An 18,141-nucleotide genomic window follows, 5' to 3' on the forward strand; every position below is an offset into this window, starting at 1 on the left:
ATGCCCTGTCAATGAAATGATGCCATTTATGAACAACTTACATGGAAACCACCCTTTCAAAATGAAATATGCTCCTACACACCACTTTCCTTTTCACAGAGTCTGTCTTTCATGGAAAATGTTGGTACCTAAGGGCAGAAAGGATGCCAAGCAGAACACTTCCTGTTTGAGGACTGTGCCTTACACAGTCTGCTTGCTGCCAATTTGCAGCCCATTTTTGCCACAGTGACCCTGTCCCTCTGCATAGCCCACTCCCAGTCTCATTCACCTAATAGCAATGCTAGCAACATTTCTGAGGAGGAAAGGTACTATCTAATGTCATGGCTGTGCCAGAGAGCTTCAGCAGGACTGTAAAAGATTCAACACTTTCTGCAACATTCACAGCACCCTCCATAGCATCTAAGAGTGAGCTTAGAGACTGGTTTCCCCCAGCAGTACCATGTGGCAGCAAGGCTGAGCTGTCTGCACAGCTCACAAGGAGCTTTGTCACACTGGCAGCAATATTGTCCTTAGCTGTGTCTGTTCTGTGCTGTCATTGTCACAACAGGGAGGAAATTGGTTCAGCTTGGCAATAAACCATGACCCCTCCCACTACTGAAGGGGAGACACACGATGTGGGGAGGTGGGGGAAGACAAAAGGGAGGAGGAGGACTGGGAGTATGTAGAACTCGCATTGCATTTGAACGTTTGAACTGCAGCTCTGAGACACAGCCAGATGCACAGGGCAGTGGAGACAATGCCCCGTGCAGAAAGAATTAGTTGTTGAATTGCTGCCATCTGCAGTTCCTAGGGAGACCTGGAAGCCTTCTGCTGGTGAATGCATTTTGCCTCATCCAACGTGCACAGAGCAGCAGGAGCTCCTTGTACCTGGATACAGTCTTCTCAACCTCTCTTTGGCTAGTTTTTTCCTCCAGGTCCCAAAACAAGAACTAAATGGAAGTGTATCTTTCCATTTCCACTCTCCTACAGAGCCACCTACCTAACAGTCCATGAAATGAGGGCAGAAATTCTAGCTAACAGACTCAGCAGTGTTCCTAAAGCTCAGGGATACTGTGATATGTACCATTTGATGCTGAGATTCCCCCTAGCAACAGATCTTGCAAAATCCATCATAAGCAAAATTATGGGCTCACTGAGACAATCCCCAGGAAGACCAGAGCCCAAGGGTATTTGGTATAAGTGGATTCCCAAGGAACGGTCTCCTCAAGCTTGTGCTTGAGGGCCACACAGGACTGGAGTGGGGCTTCCCCCTTCGCTGAAGTGGCTATTTGTGAGAGCACTGGGCACGTGTGTTGCTTGTGCTTGAGGGTCACAAGGTCTGGGGCAGGGCTTCCTCCGTCACTGAGTAGCAGGCTGATTAAAAGAGGCATCTAGGGAGTGCAGTGAACAGGAGAGGGCAAACAGGGGTGTGGCACGTCTCTGAGGGCATAGCATAGCACAGCATGGCACGGCATGGCATGGCAGTTAGCGCAGGCAGGGTTGCAGGGTTTCTTGCTAGTAAGGTTCACTGTTCGTTGTACACGGTGCTTCTGTTGGTTGGTAGGTTTTAGCATTTCTGGTAGTAATGGTTTGTACACAATCAAAAACTGTAGTTAGTACAAGTGCATGTAATCAAATGGAACCCTCCAAAAAGGATGAATCTGTCCAGACCCATTCCTGTGGGGACTGTTTGAGCTTATCTGTGGTTCCAGGGGGATGTTTTGGTGGAAACCTGCCTGGGGTGTGAACAGGTGAACAACCTTCTTCTGCTTGGAAGGAGATTAGAGAGGCTGAGCTTAGAGAGGAAGTTGAAAGACTAAGGAGTATCAGGGAAAGTGAAAGGGAAATCGATTGGTGGAGTTCAGCTCTTCCATCCTTGAGGGAGGCCCACCAAGAGCTAGAGGACTCCCATGCCTCTCACTGTCAGACAATAGAAGGACACTTGGTAGATGACGAGGAGTGTAAGTGGGTACCTACTCAAGGAGGTAATAATAAAAATTCCTCCCAACCCCCACTCCCAAGCCAGGTGCCATTTCAGAATAGGTATGAACCCTGGGATCTAGAGAGTCATGATTTAGAAGCCACATGATTTAGAAGAAAATTATCTGCACAGTGAGCTTCCCAATTATGATTCATCTGTGAGAAGATTTACCACCTCTAACATCAAAAAGGAAGGAAGGGTAATCGTGGTGGGTGATTCCCTTCTCCGGGGAACAGAGAGCCCCGTATATCGACTGGACCCACCCCACAGAGAAGTTTGCTGCCTCCCTGGGACCCAGGTATGAGATATTACTGAGAGACTTTCTGGGCTGACTCAGCCCTCTGATTATTACCCACTGTTCATACTCCATGCTGGCAGTGATGAGATTGAAAAGTGGAGTGTCAAGGCAATTAAAAGGGACTTTAGGGCACTGGGACAAGTAGTTGATAGGACAGGGGTACAGGTAGTCTTTTCCTCAGTCCCTTTGCTGGCTGAGAAAACAGTGAAAGGAATGGGAGAGCTCACATTATCAATAAGTGGGTCAAGGGTTGGTGCCATCGTCAGAATTTTGGGTTCTTTGATCATGGGGCAACTTTTACAGCTCCTAGCCTGCTGGAACCAGATGGGCTCCATCTCTCTGTTAAGGGCAGAAGGTTTTTAGCTTGTGAACTGGCAGAACTTGTTGAGAGGGCTTTAAACTAGCTTTGAAGGGGGAAGAGAATGCAGTTGGGCTGTCTGGAAGCTGGCCCAAGGTTGGTAAGCCTGAGTTAGGGGTGAAATCAGCAGCCCAGCTGAGGTGCATGTGCACTAATGCACATGCACACAGCATGGGGACAAGAAGAAGAGCTGGAGGCCATGGTGCAGCAGCAGAACTATGATGTAGTTGCCATCACAGAAACCTGGTGGGATGACTCACATAGTTGGAGCACTGCACTAGATGGCTACAAGCTCTTCAGAAGAGACAGAAAAGGGAGAAGAGGTGGAGGGGTGGCCCTTTATATTAGGGAGGCTTTGGATGCCATAGATATTGTAACTTATGATGACGAAGTTGAGTCCCTATGGGTGAGAATTAAGGAGAAGGCCAACAAGATTGACATCCTACTGGGAGTCTGTTATTGTCCACCCAACCAGGAAGAAGAGGTGGACAATTCATTCTTTAAGCAGCTAAAGAATGTTTCTGGATCATCTTGTTGGCAATTTCAACCTGCCAGACATTTGCTGGGAACTCAATACAGCTGAAAAGAGGCAGTCTAGGAAATTTTTAGAGTGTATGGAGGACAGCTTTTTGTCGCAGCTGGTGAATGAGCCCGCCAGGGAAGGGACTATCTTCTGTTATTTGACAATAGAGATGAGTAGTTGGGAGATGTGGTGGTTGGAGGCTGCTTGGGGCATAGTGATCATGAAATTATAAAATTCTCAATATTTGGTGAAGTCAAGAGGAACATTAATAAGACTTTTACACTGGACTTTTGGAGGGCAGACTTTGGCCTATTCAGAAGACTTATTCAGAGAGTTCCTTGGGAAATAGTCCTTAAAAACAAGGGAGTTCAGAAAGGGTGGACGTACTTCAAACTGGAGATCTTGAGGGCACAGGAACAGACTGTCCCTGAGTGCCGAAAGACAAGTCAATGAGGCAAACGTCCAGCCTGGATGGGCAAAGAGGTTTTGGAGGAACTCGGGAGTAAAAAAGGATTTATTATGCTTGGAAGGAGGGTCAAGTTTCTCAGGTAGTACTTAAGAGGGCTGCTAGAGTACGTAGGAAAAAATTAGGGAGGCTAAAGTTCAGTTTGAATTTAAAATGGTGACTTTTGTAAAAGATAACAAAAAATGTTTTTATAAATATATTAATGGTAAAAGGAAGAGTAAGATTAACCTTTGTTCTTTATTAAATGCAGAAGGGAACTTTGTTACTGCAGATGAGGAGGAGGCAGAGGTGCTTAATGCCTTGTCTCAGTTTTTAGTGAGAAGACTTGCCTTCAGGATAACTGTCTTCTTGGGTTGCTCAATGATATCAGGGAGCAGAACGTTCCCCCCATTATCCAAGAGAAGGCAGTCAGAGAACTGCTGGGCCGCTTGGATATTCATAAATCTATGGGCTCAGAAGGGATCCATCCCAGGGTGATGAGGGAGCTGGTAGATGAAGCTTTGAAGCCACTCTCCATCATTTACCAGCAGTCCTGGCTCACTGGGGAGGTTCCAGATGACTGGAAGCTGGCCAATGTGACACCCATTCACAAAAAGGGTGGGAAGGGGGATCCTGGTAATCATAGACCAGTCAGGCTGATCTCAGTATCCAGCAAGGTAATGAAACAGTTTATACTGTGTGCCATCATGCAGCACTTAGAGGATGGCCAGGGTATCAGACCCAGCCAGCATGGGTTTAGGAGGGGTAGGTCGTGTCTGACCAATCTGATCTCCTTTTATGATCAAGTGACTCGCCTGGTGGATGCAGGAAAGGCTGTGGATGTTGTGTACCTGGACTTCAGCAAGGCCTTTGACACTGTCTCCCAGCACACTCCTGGAAAAGCTGGCAGGACATGAGCACTCTTTGCTGGGTTGGGAACTCACGGGATGGCCGGGCCCAGAGAGTGGTAGTGAATGCTGCTGCATTCAGCTGGAGCCAGTCACCAGTGGTGTCCCTCAGGGCTCTGTGCTGGGGCCAGCCAGTCCTGTTCAATATTTTTATTGATGACATGGATGAGGGTATTGAGCCTTTCATTAGCAGATTTGCAGATGACACTAAGCTGGGATCGTGTGTTGATCTGTTGGAAGGTAGGAGGGCTCTGCAGAGAGACCTGGAACAGTTGGATGGATGGGCAGAGTCCAATAAGATGAAGTTTAATAAATCCAAGTGCCGAGTCCTGCATTTTGGCCACAATAACCCCCTGCTATGCTATAGGCTGGGGATGGTGTGGCTGGACAGTACCCAGGCAGAAAGGGACCTGGGGGTAATGGCTGACAGCCAGCTGAACATGAGCCAGCAGTGTGCCCTGGTGGCCAAGAATGCCCAACGGCATCCTGGCCTTTATCAGGAATAGTGTGGCCAGCAGGAGCAGAGAGGTTATCCTTCCCCTATATTTGGGACAGGTGAGGCCGCACCTTGAGTGCTGTGTCCAGTTCTGGCCCCTCAGTTTAGGAAGGACATTGAGATGCCTGAGCATGTCCAGAGGAGGGCAGCGAGGCTGGTGAGGGGCTTGGAACACAAAGCCTGTGAGGAACAGCTGAGGGAGCTGAGGGTGTTTAGCCTGGAGAAAAGGAGACTCAGAGGTGACCTTATCACTCTCTACAACTCCCTGAAAGGTGGCTGTAGTCAGGTGGGGTTGGTCTCCAGACAGCAAGTGATAGAATCAGAGGACACAGTCTCAAGCTGCACCAAGGGAAATACAGGTTGGATATTAAGAAAAAGTTTTTTACAGGAAGGGTGATAGTTCTGGAATGGTCTGCCTGGGGAGGTGGTGGAGTCACCATCCCTGGATGTTTAAAAGATTGGATATAGCGCTCAGTGACATGGTTTAGTTGACGTGTTAGGGCATGGGTTGAACTCAATGATCTTTAAGGTCTCTTCCAACCTAGTCATTCTGTGAATTCTGTGTGAATTAATTAGCAAATAGTCTCCTTAATTCAGCAAATCTTGTCTGTGCTCTGAATTTCTCATACCCTGAGAAAGATCTACCAAAGCACATCATTCTTTCTTTTCTTAATGTATTCAGACAGGTTGTACCTTTCACTTCAGGTATGGAGTTCTGTCAAAATAGCACTCCTACCTGCTACCTCAGGATGAATTTAGCAGCTAATCATTCCACATGACCTTTAGTTAACCTGAAGGCTTGTGCTTCTGGCTCTCATCCCTAGCCCCCGCACCGTGGTAAACTGAAGTCACACAACAATTCTTTATCTGTTTCACTCTTCTTCTATTAGTAAATTGATGAAACTTGATTTGTTGAGGACATTACTCAAAAATGAGGGTACACAAATTTATATGACTATACAAATTCATTACTGTGATTGTGTTTCCTGTGACTTCCTCAGCATCTGGTATTGATATTCATGAGTAAATGTCAAACCCTACAGAAGTTGTATGGTTTCCTGTCCTTTCATGTACACTTAATGATTGTGCATTGTAGAAGCACATGCATTTGCTGAATGAAACACCCCATTAATAACAGACAGATGGTCTGGTCATAGAATTCATTTTAGCATGTGAGCGAGCAACCATCCAAGACCAAAACTGACATCTTTATTTTTAGATGCTGTGTCACTTGTAGTATTCAACTGCATTTACTCCTTTTGTGGCAAACTGATCATTCTCCATGCTGAAGTCTTAAAGACGAAGTACAATCACTTCTTTTCATGCTCTGCAACCTCCTTTCACAGCTCTGTTTCCTTAAATCTGTTCATGCTGGCCCAAGATGCAATGGTATACAGAGGAAGATGAAAAGCAGTTTGCAGTAACTAGTTTTTAAATTTGGCCTTGCTCTTCAGAAGGAAAAGACATAGCAAAATGCCTTAAGGCCAAGCAAAATGAAATCATACACACCCAAAGTGCTCCTGGCCCTGCATGTTGGACCAGATCTGGGTAGGAAGGAAGTGTATGTTGCAACAGAGTAGTAATAACCTCTGTACACAGAAGGGATATGGTCTATGATCAACAGCAGGTCAGTAAATTGCAGAACAAGAGCAAGCTGAGAGAGAACCAATACTTCAGATATTGCAAAAACATGTGTTTTAGCAGCACCAGAATGCATAATTGCTTCTTTCAATTAGCATGATTGTTTCCTGAATTCTTACAGAAATACTTCCTAATTACAATGCAACACTATCACAGCTACTTGCTAAGGATTTTTTTGAAGATGGTAGACCATATAAACATTATGGTCTATGTACCTCATCTCATTACTAGTTTGTTGCACATGAAAAAAAATTCCATTCCTTGTTTTGAGTACAGTTCCTTCTCATTTCTCTTGCTGAACTAACAGATTTATATTCAGTTTTTAAATAAGACTATATGATGGCCCAAGCTCCTAGTACTCAAATGAGCTGTGAATTGCTTCTTCTCTCTCCATATTCTTGCCTTAACTGCCTCTCAAAAAAAAATTAAACATTCTCCAAACCCTAGCAAACATGGTGTGGTGAAAATGGTTCTCCTGCACACACAAATCTATGGGAAGAAACAGTGTGACAGAGGAACTTGTGGGGTATGTCCCAGGACATTTATCATGGAGGAATGTGCTGGCTTGGGGATCTGCAGAACTGTTAACTTTAGACTCTTCTAGTGGTGCCAGGATGAGACTTTCCAAGATGTCCATTTCAAAATGAAGATTTGCTGAATTTTGTTCTAGGTACTAAAAGTCTGATAGTACTGGAGTTCTTTTACAATTGGAAACCGCACTTTGAGACACAATGATGTGTTAAGTGGCACACAGTGCAATCCATTGCAAAGGCCAGCATGTGAGACTGGCCTTTAATGAAGCTGTTGAAGAGCACAGGACTGAGGATGGAGCCCTGTGGACCACCACCAGTGATAGGTCACACCAGTCTGATGTCACCCCATTCACTATTGCCCTTTGTGCCTGATCCTTGAGCCAGCTGCTCACCCATCACGTGTTTATCCAGCTGTGGGCTGGGTGTTTTGTCCAGAAAGATACTGACAGAGACAGTATGGAAAGCTTTACTGAAACCCAAAAAGATTACATCACCTGGTTTTGCTTGGTCAGCTAGGTGGGTTATGTTGCTGTAGAAGGAAATCAGATTGGACAAGCAGGACTTTCCCCTCATGAAGCCGTGGTGGCTGTGACTGATGACTGGGTTGTCCTCCAAGTGTTTTTCAGTACTCCAAGAATAATCTTTTCCACAATTTTACCTGGCAGTGAAGTGAGACCTGTAACAGGTTGCTGTTATTTTCAACACTGCCTTTTGCCATTAATATATTTGAAAAGACTGTTTTTATTGTCCCTGTTTCTGGCCAGCTTCCACTCCAGTAGAGCTTTGGCTGCATAAATTTTCTAACTACAATGGGAGGCAGCACCTCTGCATTCTCTCTATGTTACCTGACCTTACTTCATAGGGCATATACCTTACTTTTTGCCTTATTTCCAAGAGAAGATGCCCCACCTCCCTGACTTCCAACTTTTAGGAATTGCCTGTTAACTGTGCTCCTAGGTGATGTTTAAAAAGTGACCAGCACTGATGGACCCCAGCATCTGCCTGAACATTTTCCCAGACGATTTAACTTACTAGTTCCCCGAGCAATCTGCTCTCATGTTCAGAGCTGAGATTTTGCTGGGATTTTCCCCTCACATCAACAAAGATTTTAACCACTTTGAGGTCACTGTGGCCAAGACGGAGCCAATCTCCATCCACAAGACCTCTCTGTTGACAAGGTCAAGGAGGGAATCTTTCCCAGCTGGCTCCCTTCGCTTCTGTAAAGCTGTCACCAAGGTTTTTAAGAATGTTATGACCTGGGTTGTACCACCTGTGTGATGGCTCCCAGCTGATTTCTGGCAAGTTGAAGTCCCCTGTAAGGACAAGGGCAGTTGATTTGGAAGTGTCCCCTAATTCCTCAAAGAATCAAAGACAAGGGAAGATTCTTATACTGTTAAATAAATACATCTACATCTACCAAGGTTAGCAAAGGCTAGAATTGGACAAAAGCTGCAGCAATGCCACTGCTCCTGAAAAGCCAAGCCTGTCTATTGCATATGTAAGACTAAATAAGAAATGGTATCTTAAGCATTCCTGAATCAGTTGAAAAGCAATGTGGGCATGGAAGTCATGAATGTGCAAGGCTAATCAGTTGCAAGGAAATACCACATCTGAAAGTCAGATGGTTGTGTGCATCATAGTGTGAGCTGTGGGAGAAGGAGGGTTACAGCAGACACATGAGATAGAGAAACTAGAGCTGTAGGCAGTAGTTGAAAGCAAGAAAGGAAAACAGAATCACAAAGAGTACACAGGATGCAGTATCTGGTGGCAGTGATATGATTTACTAGAAGTTAGCAACAGAAATTGTCAGCTAACTAATGAGAACGCCAGGAGACTCTCAAGGAGTGGTAACACAGGCTTGTGAGCAAAGACGGCCATTGCACAGGCTGAGGAAGAGACTGAGATGCTGTGACACAAAGGTGGGGAGCATAGACCAGATCAGGAGAGAGGAGCAGGGCAATTCTGCTCTTCAGGCTAGGACTGATCATGGCCAAACTACTGATGATGCTGGAAGCTGCTCTACAATATAGTCACGTGCAAAAATGTGACTTTGCAAGTATCTGAGCTCACAGATTGATACCTTTCTCTTTTCCAACAATTCCAAAATCCAAAAGGTATGTATGTGGACCTGCATAAGAATTCTCAAAAGTACGAATTAATCTTCAAATATGACTGAGTACCTAGAACACCTGCTATAGATGCAGCTATTAAAATTTCCTATGTAAATGAAAACCTCTTAAATAACTACATCTGTCAACTTAGATTACATTATCTTAAAATCAAAATCACACAACTCCACTTTTTTTTCTTTCTTTTTGGTTTTGTTTTACTACCAGTTTCTTGTGTGACCCTGGTTAATTAAACCATCATAATTCAGGATGCATCACTTACTATTGTTAAGGCACTGCAAAAGTGTAACACATCTCTTCAGCTGATTCACAGTGCAAATAGTATGCCTAACAAGCACTTTCATCCCTGCAAAGTTTCTTCTGGCTAAGTAAATAAGATCTTTAGAACACAAGGATTTGGGTATGTTGAATTCTCACACTCTCAGAAACATGTTACAGCATTTCAGATCAGTTTCTGAGGCTCTCTCAACATAAGGATAAAGAAAAAGTTGTGTGCTACAGTTAAGGTGGCAAAATACCTACAACACAAGTGACTGTTGCCAGTAATATTTCAATTTGCATGATGATGCACAGAAATATGCCCACTATTAAAAAAAAACCTCAGAGAAAGAACAGAACAAAATTGTGTAAGTGTACATCATACATTTATTACCGAACAACTCTCTCAACTCCAAAATTGGGCACAGGGATTAAAAATAAAAATTCATTGCACTACCTAGTAAAGCATTACTAGTAACTCTCATAAAAAAGGTACAAATTTTGTTAAAAATTTATCAAGCCTTCAAATGATTTGGTTACAGATATTTAGAATACATTTAAAACTACATGTTACATGATACAATAGCACATGATTTAAAGAAAACACTTAACAAAATATGATTCCAACAAAAACCATAAGCTGTCATAATTAGCAAGTCTGAAACACAAGTAGCAAAATGAGGTAACAATGTACCAAAGGAAAAAAACCACAGCTTTTACAAAGGCCCAAAGATAACTCAGTTAAAACTGTTTTCTACAATTAAAACAGTTGTTAAGTCTCATCCCAAGTAATATGCTTTGTGTTAACAGCTGTGAAGTCACATTCAAAAGCATGTACAAAATGACATACAACATATGGCCTTACTTCTTTTTCTAAAGAAAGCCAAAAAGTGAGACACTGGAATTATCTGTAGGCCTTGATATCCACCAAAATGTCAAATTAAATTGACAGTTTATGCAAAAAACCACAGCAATGCCAATATGATAAAGCAAACATATTGGAGGTTGAGCATTTTTGTTTTTTTTTTGATAAGTCATTGGATGGCAGAAAGGCAACAAACATAAAAGAAGTGTTGCTGAATTCAGGTGCTATCAGGCACCACGGCAGCTGTGCATAATATATGGCAATTAAGAGCTGAACATAAATCCCCTGCCCTTGACAGCCACCACAGAAGATGTGGTTGTAGCCTGTCTGAGCTAATTCAAAATATAAGCATGTGTGCTCTTTGTACACATTAACCATGGGAAGCAAGTCCCCATTCATCCAAGCAAACCAAAGAACCATTCCAGAAGAGATGAGCCATAGGAGTGCAACAATTCATTGCAGGATTTTACCAACTTAGACCATCTCCTAGATCTCCCATTGTCTTAATAAATTTTAGAGGGGGAAAAGGGACATTTCTCCAGTTCCAGAAAGAGAACTACTTTCCCTCAGCTTCAGAAGTATGTGTCCTGTTCACTTGTATCAAGTAAAGTACTCTCTTTCCATGCTTTGAACTGAATACTAAACACAGAAATGTTAGTCATGTTTGAATCTGTACACAGATTCTTTTTGTTTTGCAGATATATAAAAGAGGCTAAGTTTTGTAAGACATACGTGGCATATGCTTTTAAAACATGATTTTATTTGTTAAAAAAATAAATTTTATTACATGTAATTAAACTGCTAGGTGCTATTGTGAAAAGCCTATTCTTTAACTCCATTGGAAGAGAGGAAAAAGAAATTCTAGTATTTTGAAGTGGAAGTAACAGCATTTTTATTTATTTAGTGTTCCTAAGTATGGACAGGTATATAAAGCATCACTGCTTTTCAGAACTACGTGCATAACTAAACAGAGGGAAAAACAACTGAAACAGGGCAAAATTGTGCTTTTATTTAGCTGCACCAAGGGCTGTGACTGGTGTGTAAAATCTTCAAAGAGGAAAACCAGCATGGAGAACATCTAACACTGTTTGAAATTTTAACTGATACTAAAGCATAGCAGCATACAAAAGCATCAGAAATTATAAAGAATAAACTTAAAGTTGAGACTGGCAGCAAGTTGTAGCAATACTGGTAATTGTGCCACTTGTGCTGCTGCTGCAACCAAAGAAATGACATTGAATTTATGAGAAAAGTTTCCTTGCAAAAAGTGTATCCTTTTAATAATTGTGGCATATGCAGACCTAACTATTTTGCTAGAACACATCAGAGACGTTAACAGTGTGAATGTTACAAAAAAAGCTCATTTTTTTCAATGGCCCAAATAAAATATTACTCAGACCACTTGAATAGACGTTATCCCCTCCTTTTTCACAGCATTGTTCTGGAAAGTATTCCAAATTTCTCCTCTAGTGAAGCACTCTGGAAACTTGACTGCAATAACCTTGGAGTTCCTTCTTCCTATTACACTCATCATGAAATAAGGAAGGGAAAGAAGCAGCATCTGGGCAACTGAATTCTGCAGGTTATGACCAAAACCTACTTTGTCTTGTGATAGGGTGAAAGAAATATGAAATTCTACTTCTCTGAGAAAACGCTAAAAAATGTATTTTATTCATGAAGTCGCAGGAATAAAATTGTAACCTTTTACAAGTTATTTTAGTTACATACCAACTTCCTTGTAGATGACAAAGAACGAATGTGATTAAAGCCAATGTTTATAAGCTAAAAGATGATGTCCTTAGCAAGTACAATGGGCAAAAGTTAAGAATGTTCCACAAGACCAGGACACCCTCAGTGTACTTCCTGCTTCCCTTCATGAAAGAAACATGTAACTGGTAAACCCAGCTAGAAAAATTTGAAAGGAAAACAGAAAAACACTGATATATTAGCAATTGAAAACATTAATATTGCTAAGTATGATACTGTGACTCTACATTGATAAAATAACTTGTAAATCAGCCATTAAAAAAATCCAGACTTTTAAACATATGATAAAACCTCCAAGGTTACTCATGTATGAAGAATGAATTCATTCTTTAGTGTTACACACTTAAAGCCTCCAGTGAAGGGGAAGCATAACAGCTGTTTGAATAGTAGTAGGTAGAAAGGTCTTTACACCTGTAAGTACGTTGGGGACAAAATACTAAATGTCTGTAATTGCTGCACCCATCACATTCAGTGTGCAACTGCAAACACAAGGAAGGGAACCAGTGTACAGTACTAGTACTGTTTAAATAACTCACAAGATTATACATTGCAGCATAATTATTACTACACACATACGTTCTCAGTACATGCTGGTATATAGGTTCTCAAACACACAGGCACACCCAGTCACAAGCACACTTCACTCACCCCTCTCTCAGGCAAACACACATTCACACCATTCATATCCACTCACAGTATCTGAAGGCTCTATATAAGGTAGATTGCTATATTGTTTGGAGCTACCACTTTTTTTCCTTTTTTTTTTATATAAAAGCACATGCTAAAAGATCACATCCACAGTAATCTCGCAGCAACACTTGGAATGATCACACAAAACCCAGGGAATGTTAGTGCACACATAAAATTAAGCTAAAAAAAAATCTTTGGAGTTCCAATCACACTTGTTAGTATAACAATCCCGTAACTGTGAAGACTAATTATAAGCTTTATAATTGATTAAGTCACACAGTGCAAAGTAAGGTCCATTGACCCTTTTGTGTAAAGGGTAGGCTGGAAGCCACATGGGTAGGTAAGTTCAATAGAGAGTTCATATATACATGTGACCAGAAACACCCGAACCAGATTTGTTTGTGCTCTTAGATTGGTCATTCTGAATCACGATGCACTTCTGAAGCATCAGCTCTACAAATCGGGCAGGTACGATTTGCCTGTAAAACCAGAAAAATAGAATAGGGTTAATCAGACTGACAAATACATTGTTAAAGTAATTTGTATGTGACACTGACATCTGTGACCACTGAAGAGCAATTCAAGAGAAGACAGAATGTGCTTATGCCTTTTCTTAATTTGTTTTGTTATGTTTGAATAGTGTGGTGAGTTTGTCAATTCAAAATTACATTTACAAAAAAAATAATTGTGCCTTTTATCTTTAAAGCCAAAGCAAGACAACAAATAAGGCTCTAGCTAAGTGATGGTGGTTTCATTAACATGGATTCACAATTACAGTATATTGCAGTCAGATGGATGCAACTAACAACCTGTACTGTATGCCAAAGAAAACCACCAAAACAAACTGAGACACCCTGGGCTCAAATAAACATTTTGTTTGAAGATGTCATATTGCTACAAACTGTATTGATGAGGAATGACACCATACTCTGTTTATTCGGTTATCGTCACAGAATATATTATACAGACTTGGTCAAAGCTGAAAGAAAACCAGGGGAAAAGGGAGGGCCTTTTAGTCAAGGGGAAGGGGAATAAAAAAAATAAATAAAGAAAAGATGACCCGACCAAGCAGGTATTCAAGTAACTCACACCAGCAGGTCTAGATTTAACTTTTTAGTAAAGCACACTGAAAATATGTCCTCTGACTCACTTTTCGACTTCTACTCTATTTACTTTTCTAGCTTCCTTAAAAAGTAAGACAGATAAGAAGTAATATTCCTTAAGCTACTGGGAAAGTATTTCTGCCTTCTCATTACCCTTTTAAAATACTGGCTAATTTCATTTTAGTAAATAATGAGAAAAAGCCCCAGAAAAATGAGTCAATACTTCCCTTGCAAAGTGAAAAGTGAAGAGAGCTCTTCCCTGTCACAAATTTTCTACTTCATAGTTACCAAAACTGCAGGACCAACCACTGTACTCCAAGTCTTCTAAGGCAACAGATTTTTCAATGAAAATACAAGTGAAGAGTATCAAGAAATATGATTCTGTAGGCCAGAATTCATAATTCTTTGTCAAATATTTTAAATCCAAACAATAACTAATCCAATGAAAGTACTATGTTATTTATTACTGAAAAACATTATTCAGTAATGGAAGTTAAAGTTACAGTTTAGTTTTCCTGTCAATTTTCCTGCTGTCAACTGTTAGCACTGTCCGTACATTTTATTGCTTTGTAATTTTTGTAAATCATGAATTGGAGTATCAATTAAACTTAGATTTCTTGCTCTTTCACTAGCAGTTTCAAAATATACTTCAAAATGTCCTTAGTCAGTCATTTCATTTCATTCCATTTAATTTAATTTAATTTAATTTAATTTCATTTCATTTCATTTCATTGCATTTCATTGCATTTCATGTGCCTGATTCTAAACTGGCTAATATAATGTTTAAAATAAAAAGGTATGTTCTTAAACATTCAGTGGATTAATGAATCAAAAGCTATTAGTTTAGGTTGGTACTGAAGTAACAACCACTTGCACCACAGAACACCATTCAGTAGGAGTAATTTCCTGACAGGAATTGCAGACATAGACCTACTGGGCCAGGATTAAAATGAATACTCATGGACACCAAGCCACTGCTTTTAAAGTAACTTTTCAAGATCCTACATGAACATCTGCTTTAACTTTAGTTGCATTATTGTGTCTTTCATGAAATTAATTTCCCCCTCCTGGCATTTCATATGACTCTTTGACACCAAAAGAGGAGTGAGGGGGACATAATATTTTAATACTGACCTTCTAACTTGCCACTCTTCCAGGCAGACTTAATTTTGTGCTGTAACTACAGAGTGCGGCACAATGAATTGATTTTTTAAAAATATTTTATAGAAATTTATAGTTAAAGTGAACTGCATTTAGAATAACAAAACTATAGGGCTACTAGAATCCTCTAAAAAGCATTGCACTACATTGGTGTTAGTCTATCAGAAATAAGTTGAAGTATAGTTACAGTTTGTCTTTTCTTATATATAATACAGCATTTCCTCGTATGTTAAATATAAAGGCAGGTTGTCCTTTTAACATTGTTCTCAATTACTTTTATTTTATAGAAGAACACACTTCTCATGTGTTCATACTTGACTAGAAGAGGATATAGGGTAAGAAGGAGCCGAATACTGTGAAGCACGGGAATTGGGAATACTACAAAAAGTGAAAGGATAACCTGTCTCTTTTTAATTCTTTTGTTTCCTCCACTGTATTATATCTTCTCTTGTAAAGTCTTTGAGTTTGTTTAAATAGGGAAGTATTTTAGCTGAAGTGGGTAACTTAATGCACTGTTATAGAACATTTCCTCTTACTTGCTCTTTCTACTTACTTGCCACCTAAAAAGATAGTACCGTCACATATTCCATGCATACACAAAACACAAGCCAAAAAACATTTTTAGAGAGTTTTTTTACTTCGCCATCATCACCAACAGGCAACCCAAGAAGAATATTTTTAAAGTACTCAGTTGAATCACTAACCTTTTATTTATATCTTCCACTAAAGTGACATATGGTGAAACTTAAAAAAATTAATTTGACTCCATAGTTCTAGAAATAGTCCTAGATAACAAATACATTCTTCAAAGAAATGAGATTAAATTAGTAAAAAATAGTGACTAACCGATAATTTTTTGTCTACTTAGTGGAGTAAACATTACAAATACTGAAAGCTACAATTTTAATTTTCCCTTGTACAATTTATGAACATGATGTTGGCTGGATGATGTGAATTAGGTAGATGTGGATATAATTATACAATCAAGATACATTAAAAAAAGCTCTCAAATTCATAAAAAATGGACAGAAGCAAAACTAAAGCACAAAATATTTTCCAGTTATTATCACTTCCAGATGTTAGCTTCTTAACTGCAACCAAGTTTAGACAGAAGCAGTAACTAAAACAGACTGCTATTACAGGTTATTCGTTAGAGCTTCCAAAGCAAAATAGTGTTTATTTGCAGACACCATCTTTGTACCAGTGTAACTGAGCCCACATGGTGTAAAAGTAGTCTATTAGTGAACCTACACTATGATGGTTTAATGTTGTCTATCTTATTTTGCACTCAGCTCTGGAAAAACAATGTCAATGCAAATTCTACCAGGTTTAACTGCACCCCTCAACATTTGGATTGCGTATCTTGCACCTCATTCTAAAGACAACCTTAACAAAATACTATAGGTGAAGATCTGTTAGAAAATGTAGATTCTAAGATGGGACAGGAACATCAACAAAACAATTTCACTGCTAGAATAGTACACTATGATTATGAAAACTGACTAAACTAAATTTGGTTTTTTCACTTTGCAGTTCCAAAGTCTATTGCCAGTTCATTAGCAATTGAAAGGACTAACTCTTAACTTTTAAAGTAACACACTGAATCCAAAAGAGATTAACTCAACATGCTTGTCTGACCCCTCAGTGGGATGTCAGGTAAGAAAAGAACATTAAGAAAAAGACAAACACGCATGGTACTTTCCTGATGTGTTCCTCTAACTTCCAGAAAACTGCAGATCAGGGGTTCTATGAATCAGAGGTATATTTTTTTTTGCATTAATAGCCTGGGAAGAACTGTCTTTAAAAAAATCCACATAATAAACCTATAGCATCCACTATCTCACATGCTATGTCAGATGACATTTTCTTTTTGTTTCCCCTTCTTTCCATAAAGTGGAGAGAATACTATCCCTGGATACTCACTGTCCACACCACAACTGACTTAGACAATTTCATGCCATGAAACATTGACACATGTAGTGTGGATGCTGCTTGAGAAGAGAAGGGGGACATTGAAGACACCACTTTGATATGTATAGACTCTACTCTGAATTTATAGTAAGTGAAAAAAACTGCATACATCTAGCAGAGAAAAACTGATAATGTTATGTGGAGTCTGTGCATGTAGCTTCTTAGTATGACAATAAAACAACCAGGTGTTTAGATTACTCTTGCTGATACTTGAGCATGTGAATTCAGATACTTTTGGACCATTTCTACCAAAAACTATGAACATTACAAGCAGTTACACTAGTCCTAGATTTTGTAGGAGCTTTAGACTTAGACTGTAGACAAAGGGCAATTTGACATCCCCTGTTTTCAAATCCTTCTCATTATTCTTGGGATCTTCTTAGGAAAAAAATACTGTCAATATTGACTTGATTTTTTTCATTGTCTGCACTTTTAGCACTTGCCAAAGATATGATGCCATATTTATGATGCCGCAAAGGCAAGGGGGGTTTATTTCTTTTTCCAAAACAACAAACACCATCTGTAATTTTCTAGGGACCATATCAACATAGGATCACTGCAGTTTCGGAGGTTCCACACAATAGACTAAATGGATTAAAGCTGAATAGAATATAACAGTTAAAAAACTGAGGCAAGATGAGAATCAATACCTTGCTGGCAATAGATATGGCTCAATGCAGCCTGTAGAAATGTCTGCCATAATCTACTTGTATTTCTTGTTCTTCTCACCTTCTGCACAGCTGCTATTTAATCAGTAAGTATTTAATTAGTAAGAGCTATTTAATTAGTAAGAGCTCTTACTGGGTGGTCCTGACTCTTGAGCCTTTTTTGCTCAAATCCTCTTCGATGGGTAAATTATTTTGTACAACTGTAGTTTTTATCTATATATATTACATTTCTGTGTATATACATATACATAAATGTACATATGTAACCCACTTAATTTGCCCCAGAAACCAACATTAACAGCAAAGTGGGGAAGGAAATGTGTTGGTACTCATTCTTGCTAGGCAAGGAATGTAAAACAGTTGAAGC

General features: G+C 40.1%; 1 protein-coding gene across 7 annotated transcripts in view; it reads right to left on the bottom strand.

Annotated features, from left to right (window-relative positions):
- Positions 1-9,924: 9,924 nt before the first annotated feature.
- RNF38 (ring finger protein 38) overlaps positions 9,925-18,141 on the bottom strand; it is a 111,880-nt gene continuing 103,663 nt past the window's right edge. For all 7 annotated transcript variants that reach the window (XM_054003130.1, XM_054003133.1, XM_054003137.1 and 4 more), the window contains one exon: positions 9,925-13,350. In XM_054003130.1, the coding sequence (XP_053859105.1) occupies positions 13,288-13,350 (63 nt within the window). In that variant the 3' untranslated portion in view covers positions 9,925-13,287. The remainder of the gene's footprint in view (positions 13,351-18,141) is intronic.

This window comes from Vidua macroura, chromosome Z (genome assembly GCF_024509145.1).
Source record: "Vidua macroura isolate BioBank_ID:100142 chromosome Z, ASM2450914v1, whole genome shotgun sequence".
NCBI lineage: Eukaryota > Metazoa > Chordata > Aves > Passeriformes > Viduidae > Vidua > Vidua macroura.